The sequence below is a fragment of the Nicotiana tomentosiformis genome, unplaced genomic scaffold, assembly GCF_000390325.3.
Source record: "Nicotiana tomentosiformis unplaced genomic scaffold, ASM39032v3 Un00206, whole genome shotgun sequence".
In the NCBI taxonomy this organism is placed as follows: Eukaryota; Viridiplantae; Streptophyta; class Magnoliopsida; order Solanales; family Solanaceae; genus Nicotiana; species Nicotiana tomentosiformis.
The window spans coordinates 1-12,669 of NW_027174765.1; the positions used below are offsets into that span (position 1 = coordinate 1).

The following is a 12,669-nucleotide window of genomic DNA, read 5'->3' on the forward strand; positions in this document are numbered from 1 at the left end:
TATGATTTAACCTTGTCCAATGTATCCTGAACTAAGTCTGTACCCAATAGTCTAGCCTCACCGTGCTCAAACCAACCCACCGGAGATCTATACCGCCTCCCATACAAAGCCTCATACGGGGCCATCTGAATGCTCGACTAATAACTGTTGTTATGAGAAAACTCTGCGAGTGGCAGAAATTGGTCTCATGAACCCCCAAAATCAATGACACACGCACGTAGCATATCCTCCAATATCTAAATAGTGCGCTCGGACTGCCCGTCCGTCTGAGCATGAAATGCTTTACTCAACTCCACCTGAGTGCCCAACTCTCGCTGCACGGCTCTCCAAAACTGCGATGTAAACTACGTGCCACTATTTGAAATGATGGAAACTGGCACACCGTGAAGGCAGACAATTTCTCGGATGTAAATCTCAGCCAACCGCTCTGAAGAATAACTGGTGCCCACTGGAATGAAGTACACAGACTTGGACAGCCAATCCACAATCACCCAAATAGCATCAAAATTCCTCGAAGTCCGTGGGAGCACAACTACAAAATCCATGGTGATCCGCTCCTACTTCCACTCTGGAATCTCTATCCTCTGAAGCAAGTCACCCGATCTATGATGCTCATATTTTACCTGCTGACAGTTAAGGCACCGAGCTACAAACCCCACTATGTCCTTCTTCATCCTCCTCCACCAATAGTGCTGCCTCAAGTCCTGGTACATCTTCGTGGCACTCGGATGAATGGAATACAGCGAACTATGGGTCTACTCAAGAATCAACTCACGTAGCCCATCCATATTGGGCACACAAATCCGACCCTACATCCTCAATACCCCATCATCCCCAATAGTGACCTCTCTAGCATCACCGTGCTGAACCCTGTTCTTGAAGACAAGCAAATGAGGATCATCATATTGTCTCTCTCTGATGCGATCAAATAAGGAAGACCGAGAAACAACACAAGTGAGAACGCGACTGGGCTCCGAAATATCCAATCTCACGAACTGGTTGTCCAAACCCTGAACTTCAACAGCAAGAGGTCTCTCACCAACGGGAAGAAAAGCAAGACTACCCATACTCACCGCCTTCCTACTCAAGGCATCAGCCACCACATTGGCCTTCCCTGGATGATACAGAATAGTGATGTCATAGTCCTTTAGCAGCTCCAACCATCCCCGCTGCCTCAGATTGAGATCCTTCTGTTTGAACAAGTGATGGAGGTTCTAATGATCCGTAAACACCTCACAAGACACACCATAGAGATAATGCCTCCAAATCTTCAATGCATGAACGATGGCAGCTAGCTCCAAATTATGGACATGGTAGTTCTTCTCATGAGGCTTCAACTGACGCTAAGCATAAGCAATCATTCTACCCTTCTACATCAACACACACCCAATGCCGATCCGAGAAGCATCACAATACACTATATAAGAGCCCGAAACTGACGGCAAAACTAGAACTGGAGTCCTGGTCAAGGTAGTCTTGAGCTTCTGAAAGCTCTTCTCACACTCACTCGACCACCGGAAAGGAGTACCCTTTTGGGTCAATTTGGTCAAGGGCGATGCAATAGACGAGAAACCCTCCACAAAGATATGATAATAACCGGCCAAGCCAAGAAAGCTCCGAATCTCTGTAGCTGAGGACGGTTTGGGCCAACTCTGAACCGCCTCTATCTTTTTTGGATCCACCTGAATACCCTCACTGGACACCACGTGTCCCAAGAATGCCACTAAGCTGAGCCAAAACTCGCACTTGGAGAACTTGGCATAAAGCTTCTCCTCTCGCAACGGCTGCAACACAATCCTAAAATGTTGGGCGTGCTCCTCCTAACTATGACAGTACACCAGGATATCGTCAATGAACACAATAATAGACGAGTCGAGATAAGGCTGAAATACTCTATTCATCAGATGCATGAACGATGTTAGGGCGTTGGTCCGCCCAAAAGAAATCACAAGGAACTCATAATGGACATAACGAGTCTTGAAAGTTGTCTTAAGAATATATGAGTCCCGAATCTTCAACTGGTGATACCCAGACCTCAAATCAATCTTGGTGAACACCCTCGCTCCCTGAAGCTGGTCAAATAGGTCATCAATGCATGGCAAAGGATACTTGTTCTTGATTGTGACCTTGTTCAACTGCTTATAATCAATGCACATTCTCATAGTACCATCCTTCTTCTTCACAAACAGAACAGGTGCACCCCAAGGTGACACACTAGGCCTAATACACCCCTTATCAAGGAGTTCCTGAAGCTGCTCCTTCATCTCCTTCAACGTAGCGGGTGGCATACAGTATGGAGGAATAGAAATGGATGAGTGCCCGACACCAACCAAAGTCAATGTCCCGGTCGGGTGGCATGCCTGGCAGGTATGCAGGAAACACATCTGGAAAATCTCGCACCAACGGAACAGAATCAATAGCAGGGGTCTCTGCACTAACATCCTTCATAAAGGCCAAATAAGATAGACAACCCTTCTCAACCATTCACTGAGCCTTCAAGTATGAAATCACTCTACTGGGAACGTAGTATAGAGAGCCTCACCACTCAATCCATGGCAACCCCGACATCGCCAATGTCACGGTCTTAGCGTGCAAATGTAGAACAGCATGACATGGGGACAACCAGTCCATACCCAAGATCACATCGAAATCAACCATACTAAATAACAAGAGGTCCACTCTGGTCTACAATTCCCCAATAGTCACTACACACGACCAGTATACCCGGTCCACAACAATAGTATCTCCCACCAACATAGATACATGAACAAATGAAACTAGAGACTCACGGGGCATATCCAGATAATGGGAAAAGTATGATGACACGTATGAATAGGTGGAACCAGGGTCAAATAATACAGAGGCATCCCTGTGGTAGACTGAGACAATACCTGTGATCATTGCATCGGAAGCAATAACATCTGGTCTGGAGGGCAGAGCATATAATCGGGAATGACCGCCACCTGATCGAGCTCCCCCTCTAGGTTGACCTTTAGCTGACTGGGCCCCACCCTAATTTGGTAGAGCGGGTGGTGAAGTAACTAGTGCTGAAGCTGAAGTCTGACTCCTTTGCTAAGCCGGACCTCCCATAAGACGGGGACAATACAAACTCTCCACACCCATAGCAACTCCCCGGTGCTTGTGGTGGGGACTGGAGGGAGCCCCGAGCACCGGGATAACTGGTAGAAGGACCTGGCATAGATGAGCCCTGACCCAATAGAGCACGGGATGAACTCTGAGTTGAAAGGGCATAGAGAGCTGAGTGACCCTACTGATAATTGTGTGAACCATGGCCAGATGATGCACCACGAAGACTGGACGAGCCATCTGAGCAGGCCTATAAGGACGACCCCTGCCGTGGTAGAACTGACCCCCAGAAGGAACACCGCTGAATCCAGTTACACCCCATATTTTCGTACGTGAAACTACGCCATAAATAAATTGATGAAAGCTCGGAAATGAGATGTTACATTCTGCATTTTCGTACGTTAAAGTTTTGTCATAAGTTAATCGACATAAGTTCGGGAATGAGATTATTTTGGGATAATAAGTATTATGCTATTTCAAAGGAGTACAGTGCAATCTTTCTCAAGAATATCATACGGATTTTCCCTACTTCGATCCGCCGTTACGCGTTGTCGCAATCAACATTGTTAAAGGGATTGTCAAGAGAATCGGTTTAGGTATGTTAAGGCTATCCCTTCTTTCTTTTGGCGTGATCCAAATGATACAAACGAAATGAGCAAAATACGCAACTTTCATAAATGACTCTATTCGTAGAAATATTAGGGGTGTCTATATTCTTGATTCCCCATGTGTCTTATTATTCTATCATCTTTTCATGGGTCTCAGAAAAATACGTAAGTTAAAAAAAGTTTACTTCATGGTATTAATCAAAGACATAATGGTCTTATGACATTTCGAAAGATTTTATTGACGTACTTCTCATGCATTGCATTCATTTATACATGTACATTGACCAATGACCAGATGGCATTATATACGCGTATATGTATGTATATATATGTATATGGGATATGGTAAAAGGTTTCGGCGTTATATACGCACCACTACCTGATCAGCTGGTATACGTTGATGAATTACCCATAGTGCCCGAGATGATTTGATGGGATGCCCTCAGAGGCTTGATGATGTTATGAACGCATATACCTATGCATGGTATGACATTTATACGCATATGCATGACATTATAAATATGAAGTGACTAACAGAGTTATTCAGACATACATGTCGAGTCTTTTACTTCATGTTTCTCTTATGTTTATTGTTTACCGATTTTCATTCCTTACATACTCAGTACATTATTTGTACTGACGTTCTTTTTTCATGGGGACACTGCGTTACATGCCCGCAGGTCCCGTTAGACAGGATGAGAGTCCTCCAATTAGGCTATCAGCTCAGCGGAAGGTGTTGGTGCGCTCCATTTGCTCCGGAGTTGCTATTTGGTTAGTTTGATTAGAACATATGTTGATTGGTTTGGCAGGCCTCTGTCCCGACCTTTATGATGTTATGTACTCTTAGAGGCTTGTAGACAGGTGTCATGTATATAAAAGATTGTATGGCCTTGTCGGCCTATGTTCAGTGTAAGAGTGCTCATTTTGGCCTTATAGGCTCGTATGCCTTAAGTATAAGTTGGTATTTCATGTTGTATTCTACTTATCTCACGGCAGCCTCTCCGGCTAAGTTATCTATGATAGTATGATATGAAAAGATACGTTATGTTGGTACTCGGTTGAGTAAGGTACCGGGTGCCCGTCACGGCCCATCGGTTTGGGTCGTAACAAAAGTGGTATCAGGGTAGTTCTGTCCTAGGGAGTCTACAAGCCATGTCTAGTAGAGTCTTGTTTATGGGTGTGTTGTGCACCACACTTATAAGCAGGAGGTTACAGGGCATTTAGGACTGTCAATCTTTCTTTTTACTCTAGATCATGTGTTAGAGCTCAGTTGTAAGAACTCAATTTCCTAAACTCTATCTTATTGATAATACGATGATGCCTCCATCCAGAAAGACTGTTGGTAAGAGATGTAGCTGTGGAAGAGTTGAGTCCGAGGAACTCAATTTTTGCATCATGCCTATGATGGATAAATATGAGGTATTCAATAGATCATGTGTGTACTATGATGTGTAAGCTTCTTGATATGAATTCCTAAGACAAGAATGTCTATCCACTCTTACGGTAAAAAAGAGTAAGAGACGGTGTATCCACTTTTACTCCATGTTTCTCTCATGTCTATTGTTTACTAATTTTCATTCCTTACATACTCGGTACATTATTTGTACTGACGTCCCTTTTGCCTGGGGACGGTGTATTTCATGCCCGCAGGTCTCGTTAGACAGGATGAGAGTCCTCCAAGTAGGCTATCAGCTCAGTGGAAGGTGTTGGTGCGCTCCATTTGCTCCGGAGTTGCTATTTGGTCAGTATGATTAGAACATGTGTTGATTGGTATGGAGGGGCTCTGTCCTGACCTTTATGATGTTATGTACTCTTAGAGGCTTGTAGACAGGTGTCATGTATATGAAAGATTGTATGGCCTTGTCAGCCTATGTTCAGTGTAAGAGTTCTCATTTTGGCCTTATAGGCCCGTATGCCTTAAGTATAAGTTGGTATTTCATGTTGTATTCTACTTATCTCACGGCAGCCTCTCTAGCTCAGTTATCTGTGATAGTATGATACGAAAAGATACGTTATGTTGGTACTTGATTGAGTAAGGTACCGGGTGCCCGTCGTGTCCCCGAGGCCTCTTGGCGTCCCTCTCAATCAACTCCTGGCTACGGACCATCTCTATCTAACGAGCAATGTCGACAACCTCATCAAAAGTAGAACCAAACACCCTCTCTCTAGTCATAAGCAACCGCAGCTAAAATGTGAGGCCATCAATGAACCTCCTGATCCTCTTCATATCGGTGGGAACCAACCAAACTGCATGACGAGACAACTCAGATAACCTCATCTCGTACTGTGTCATAGACATATCACCCTGACGAAGCAGCTCCTCTTAGCAGGACCGAGGCACGAACTTCTCCAGGAAGAGAACGGAGAACTCCTTCCATGTAAGGGGTGTTGTGCCGACCGGCCTATGCTTCTCATAAGACCCCACTGATCTCCAGAATACCTGCTTGTATGGAGAATCCTCTAACACTTGTCCAAGAAACCCTGGGCATCCTCCGCCTCTGTACCACTGAAAGATGGAGGCTGGAGTCTCCCAAACCTCTCCAATCTCCGTTGCTCATCATCAGACATAACAGTAACCACATGGGCTAGAGCAGCTACAACCGACTGGGCTGGCAGTACCCCTGGTATCTGAAGTCCCTACACCACCTAATCTAGAGTACGGACAACAGTACCTCCCCCGGCCTGAGAAGTGGCAGGTGCGGCCTGAGCCGAAACCTTCTGAGCAAGGCCGGTGCAAGCTGTCAGAATCTACGCTAAGGCCTCCTAAAGGCCTGGAATCACAATGGGCATAGGTGGTGCCTGAACTGGTGCCACAGGCTCACCCACAACTGGAACCTGCTCCTGAACTAGGGCAACTAGTGCATCTACAAGTGCTGCCCTGGCTGTTGTATGAGTTGCGCCTCTACTCCTACAACGACCTCTACCGCGACCTCGGCCTCTCGCGGCCCTGGCTGGTGGTACTGATGGTTATCCACCCTGCCCAGTAGTACATGTCCTCACCATCTGTGGGAGAATGGAATAACAGAAGTTTAGTCACCATAATCAACAGACTCACAGGACAAGAATTCAAGAATGTGAAGTTTCCTAAGGGTTCGACAGCCTCTCGAAGATAAGTACAAACGTCTCTGTACTGATCCACAAGACTATACTAAACCTGCTCATGACTCGCGAGACCTAGGCTCTGATACGAACCTGTCACGACCCAAAAACCAACCGTTGTCATGGCGCCTATCGTGGTGCTAGGCAAGCCACTACTCTACTATCTTAACACATTAAAAGATTTGAAATTATAGACATAAGCAATTAATATTCAAGAGAACCCTTTGGAACAGAAATAAACCCGTTGCACAATACAATCTATCCCAAAAAGCGTGGTGTCATCGAGTACATGAGCATCTATACCAGGTTGCAATCTTATACAATGTCTAAGGAATAAGAACTGAAGTGCGATAAAGATAATGAAGGAGAGCCAAGGCCTGCGAATGCCATGCAGCTACCTCGATAGCCTCCGGGATCAACTGCTCAAATATCAACACCCGCTATGACCGGGAACACCTGGATCTGCACACGAAGTGCAGGGTGTAGCGTGAGTACAACCAACTCAGTAAGTAATAATAATAAATAAGGAACTGAAAGATTGTGACGAGCTACACAATTATAGTTCATTTTCAGTAATCTCAGTAAGAAAGTAGACATGCTTTCAAATCCGGCAATTTAAGTCAAATCAGTTTATACATTACCAAGTTCAAGTAAAACCAGATACAATATCTTCCAGGTGTTTCAAAACAGCGACATATAGCAACTAAGTGCAATAACAAATGAAAGCAAGTACAGCCTCTCAGTGCAACAGTCACTCAACCTTTCTCAATAGCTCAATCACTCGGTTCTCAGCTCTCAAAACTCACACTCAATAGGTACCTGCGCTCACTAGGGGTGTACACACTCCGGAAGGGCTCCTTCAGCCCAAGCGCTATGTCACTGCGGCGTGCAGCCCGATCCCATATAAATAGCCATAAGGCTCGTTGTGGCATGCAACCCGATCCATATATATTATACAGCCCCAAGGCTCATTACAGCGTGTAACCTGATCCATATATATATACAGCCATAAGGCTTGTTGTAGCATGCAACCCGATCCATATATATACATATAGCTCACAGCTCGGCACTCAGGCCCTAACTCAGTCACCAACCTCTCCAGTCTCTCGGGCTCTCAAAAATCATAAAAATCAGCCCAAACAAAGATAATAGAATGTATCAGCAAGAAACAAGGAGAGACTGAGTTATGATACACAAGTAAAGCGTGAGTGAGTACAAAACATCAATTAGCAATTAATTCAACGAGTACATAATCTATACGGGTCCCAACGGTGTAATCACATAGCCTGAGAATGTCTCCTAACATGATTTCCAGTCAAATTTCTATAACACAGGGAGAGCATATAGCTAACGACAAGTTATTCAACTTTATAGTTCCACCGAATGGACCAAGTCACAATTCCTACGGTGCACGCACATATACCCATCACCCAGCATGCGCGTCACCACCAAACAATCATATAACAACAAAATCGGGGGTTTCATACCCTCAGGACCAGATTGAAAACTATTACTTACCTCAATCCGAGCCAAAACTCTACTCCAAAATGCCCTTGTCTCACGAATCGGCCTCCAAACATCCTGAATCTAGCCACAAACAATACAGTACAATCACTACGGCTAAAGAAATTGATTCCATAAGAAAAATAAGAATTATAAGCCAAAATCCGAAATTGGTCCAAACCCAGCCCCCAGGCCCGCATCTTGAAATCTGACAAAAGTTACAAAACCCGAAAGCCCATTCACTCACGAGTCTAACCATACCAAATTTATCAAAATCCGATATCAAATGGCCATTCAATTCCCCAAAATTAACTCTCCACATCCCTAACCTTAAACCCCCAAATTTCACCTAAAAACACACCAAATAAGTGGGAAATCAGTGAGGAAACATCATTAATGAAGAAAAATAAACACAAGGAGCTTACCTCAGTAATCTCTTCAAAAACCCTCTCAAAAACCTCCAAAGTCCGAGCTCAAAGTGATGAAAATGGTGAAAAATCTCGAAGTCTCTCATTTATATGCTCTGTCGAGGTCTTCCCCACCTGCGGCCCAAATCCCGCTTCTCCGGTCCCGCTTTTGAGGTTGAAAGCCCGCTTCTGCGGAAATCACTAACTTCTCCAGCTACCGCACTTGCGCACTCCTTTCTTCTTCTGCGGAAGCGTTACTGCGCAACAGGTCCGCATATGTGGCCTCGCACCTACGGCCACTGCCAAGCCCTCCTCCTTTTCACTTCTCCGGGCTCTTTCCCGCTTCTGCGGGCTCGCACCTGCGGTTCCCACTCCACAGGTGCGATCACACCACCAGCAGCAAAACTTCAGTTACTTCCTCAACTTACTTCCAAGTCCGTTAACCACCCGAATTCAACTCGAGGCCCCGGAGACCTCAACCAAACATATCAACAAGTCTTATAACCCAATACGAACTTAGTCGGACCCTCAAATTACCTCAAACAACATCTAAAACACAAATTTCACATGGATTCAAGCCTAACGAACTTTGAAATTTCCAAATTCTACAAACGAAGTGGAAACCTATCAAATCACATCTGATTGACCTCACATTTTGTACACAAGTCATAAATGACCCCACGAACTTACTCCAACTTCCGGAAATCCAATCCGACCGCGATATCAAAATGTCTACTCCCGGTCAAACTTTCCAAAATTCTAACTTTCGCCATTTCAAGCCTAATTCTACTCCCGACCTCCAAATCAAAATTCGGACACGCTCTTAAGTCCAGAATTACCCAACAGAGCTAACATAGCCATAAAAATTCTAGTCCGAGGTCATTTACATATAAGTCAACATCCGGTCGACTTTTCAAACTTAAGGTTTTAATTAAGAGACTAAGTGTCTCAATTCACTCTTAATTCTCTCCAGAACCAAACCAACTAACTCGATAAGTCATATGACAAAAATGAAGCACAAAAATAAGCAGAAAAAAAGGAACGGGGCTACAACTCTCGAAATGGCCGGCCGGGTCGTTATAGATTACCTGACATTTTAGAGAGAGGAGAGAACTAATCTAGAGAGAGGAAAGGGAGGACTAAGGATTCCACTACTCTACTTTCATCAAACCTTGGAATTCAATCAAAAGGAACTCGCTAGGGCTTCAAAAAGGTAAGAATTTCTTTCCCAATTCTTGAATTTCGGGTTTGGGTTGATTATGGGTGTTGAGGGTAGATTTTATCACATACATGAGCTAATAGAGACTTTGGGGAAGTTGTTGAACAATCTTGGGTGGTTTTGTTATTGAATTAGTTGAGGAAAAGGTCGGGTCATAGTTGTAACAGCCCTTGTCATGCGAATTCCTCTAATCGTGCTTGTAATTCTCTCCTCCCCTATAGATTGGCATCGTTAGGAGTGTTGGGACTTTATTATTGCACTACGAAACTCTCTTTCAAGGTATGAAGGCTAAGCTTTTTTTCTGGTATTGGAATTCCCGTATTCTTACAAAACTCCATCTTGTGAAGTTCGAACTTGGAACACTATTGATGCGGGATATTCAAACTAGTAAAATCTATTCCCGATTGGCATAACATGTTAGAACCCTCATGTGTTAATAATTCTCTATTTTTGACTTAATTATGTTATACCCTTTTTGGGGAAGAAAAGCTTGTGTGAAATCAATGTGATCAAACACTTATTACTCATATGATGAAACCTTATGAACTTACACTTACTGTGGCTAAATGTGCCAAACGGTTGATTGGAAGAGAACTCTTTTATACAAACTATTATTATTTTGGGAATCGAAAGCTTGGTATTATGAATACACCTCCACCTGCATACATTGGGGTGAGGCGACGGGGCCGCTTTGTGTAGAGTATTGTGATTGCACCTCCACCCGCATATATTGGGGTGAGGCGGCGGGGCAGCTTTGTGTAGAGTTGTGGTATTACGATTACACCTCCACCTGCATATGTTGGGGTGAGGCAGCGGGGCCGCTTTCTGTAGAGTTGTGGTATTGTGATTGCTCCTCCACCCGCATACATTAAGGTGAAGCGTCGGGGTCGCTTTGTGTTGAGTTGTGGTATTGTGATTGCACCTCCACCCGCATACATTGGGGTGAGGCAGCGGGGCCACTTTGTGTAGAGTTGTGGTATTATAATTGCACCTCCACCCGCATACATTTGGGGTTAGGCGGCGAGGCCACCTTGTGTAAAGTTGTGGCATAGTGATTGCACCTCCACCCGCACACGTTGGGGTGAGGCAGCATGGCTGCTTTGTGTGGAGTTGTGGTATTATGATTGTACCTCCACCCGCATACATTGGGGTGAGGTGGCAAGGCCTCTTTGTGTAAAGATGGTTACAGAGGATCCCCGACTTAAAATTTATAAATGTTTTTGGAAGCTCTTAATAAATTTGTTTGACTTTAACGACTATCTAAGTCCTTTTACTGTTACCATGATTCATCATACTCATGTTGCATTTCCAAGTCCTTGAATAGTTATTTTGGTTTTCACACTAGTACTATTCGACATGTACTAACGTCCCCTTTGCCGGGGGCGCTGCATATTTAATGGATGCAGGTGGTTCCACAGCGGGAGGCATTGACTAGTGATAGAGGTACACTCTCTTCCAAGTTGACTTGGTGAGCCCCACTTCATTTTGGGGTCGTGCATCTTTGTTCCGTGTGTATTATGTTTTGAGGTATAGCCGGAGCCTTATTGCCGACACTATCATTGTACACTTTTGTATCTATTAGAGGCTCCATAGACATGGTGTGGGTTGTGTATTCGTATTGGAAAAGTCAAGCTAGTAATGTTGTATGTGTATTACATGTTCCACTTTAAACTATGAAAGTGTATATATTTTGAGACTTCATAAATGAAGTAACTAATGGTAATGGAATTAGTGTTGTTCATGAATCCTCTTGGTGTTAATTAATGAAATTTATCTCCCCTTCATTTATAGGGGAGTTTTGTAAGAGGAAATCTAGTAGGCTTGCTTGGCCGGGTTATCTCGGTTGAGCACCGGTCGCTCTTCCCGAGGTCGGGGCGTGACAGAACCAATAACCTTTGGAGGGCGACACGGTCGGCTACCGTAGTCGCAACCAAGGCGGTTCCCGTTCTTATGTCTAGTCGAAAATAAAAAATACGTATCTGAGCCTCCTACAATATATTTCAAACTATTTTCAAAAACCTTTTTCCGAAAAATATTTTCAAACCAATTTCAAAAATAATCTTCCGAAAATATTTTTTAATAAGATTATTTCAAAAATAAATTAGTGTATTTTTTACTTTATATTTACTAATAATTTCACTTCTCTTGTCTTGCGAGGTGCTATCATATGAAGTCGCTTTCGAAAGACGGTATTTGGAGAAAGATTGAAGACAAATCCCTCATCGAATCCCCCGTTTGTACTTTCCGTTCCCGGATGTACCCAAAACGTAAAGTATAGTAAAATTGTAGATAGAGTTTGTGTTTGCTTGCTTACTGTAATATTTCTTATTTGCTAAACACTTAGGGAATTGCATCTAGTTAATAATCGGAGTAACTTGCAGTATTGTGTGTTAAATAATTCTTGAAGTTTGTATGGGATGTTGAATGTATTTTATAACATGGTTAATTAATTTAAGACCGATATATATCTAACTAATTAAATTAATCATATACATAAAAATGAAAGGCATGCCACCCTCTTTCTAAAATAAATAACTTTTGCCTTTGTTTTACAATTATACTAGGATATTTTTCTGTAACGACCCGATCGGCCGTTTTGAGATTTAGTGATCTGTTCAGTGGTTTGGGGTCTTGAATGGCTTCATATTGTGTATTATTACTTGTGTGTATGGTCGGATTTGAATTTTGGATGTTTCGGATTGAATTCAGAAGAATGATTCTCCCTTTAGAAGCTTAAGTTAAAAAT

The 12,669-nt window shown here is 43.5% G+C and overlaps 1 protein-coding gene across 1 annotated transcript in view; it reads right to left on the minus strand.

The window, feature by feature from the left end:
• Window positions 1-654: 654 nt before the first annotated feature.
• Window positions 655-12,669, minus strand: part of LOC138903941 (uncharacterized) — a gene marked incomplete at its 3' end in the record, with an annotated part of 50,305 nt that continues 38,290 nt past the window's right edge. The window contains exons 2-3 of the mRNA XM_070192506.1: window positions 825-1,190; window positions 655-723 (exon numbers count right to left, since the gene is read on the minus strand). Of these exons, the coding sequence (XP_070048607.1) occupies window positions 655-723; window positions 825-1,190 (435 nt within the window). The remainder of the gene's footprint in view (window positions 724-824; window positions 1,191-12,669) is intronic.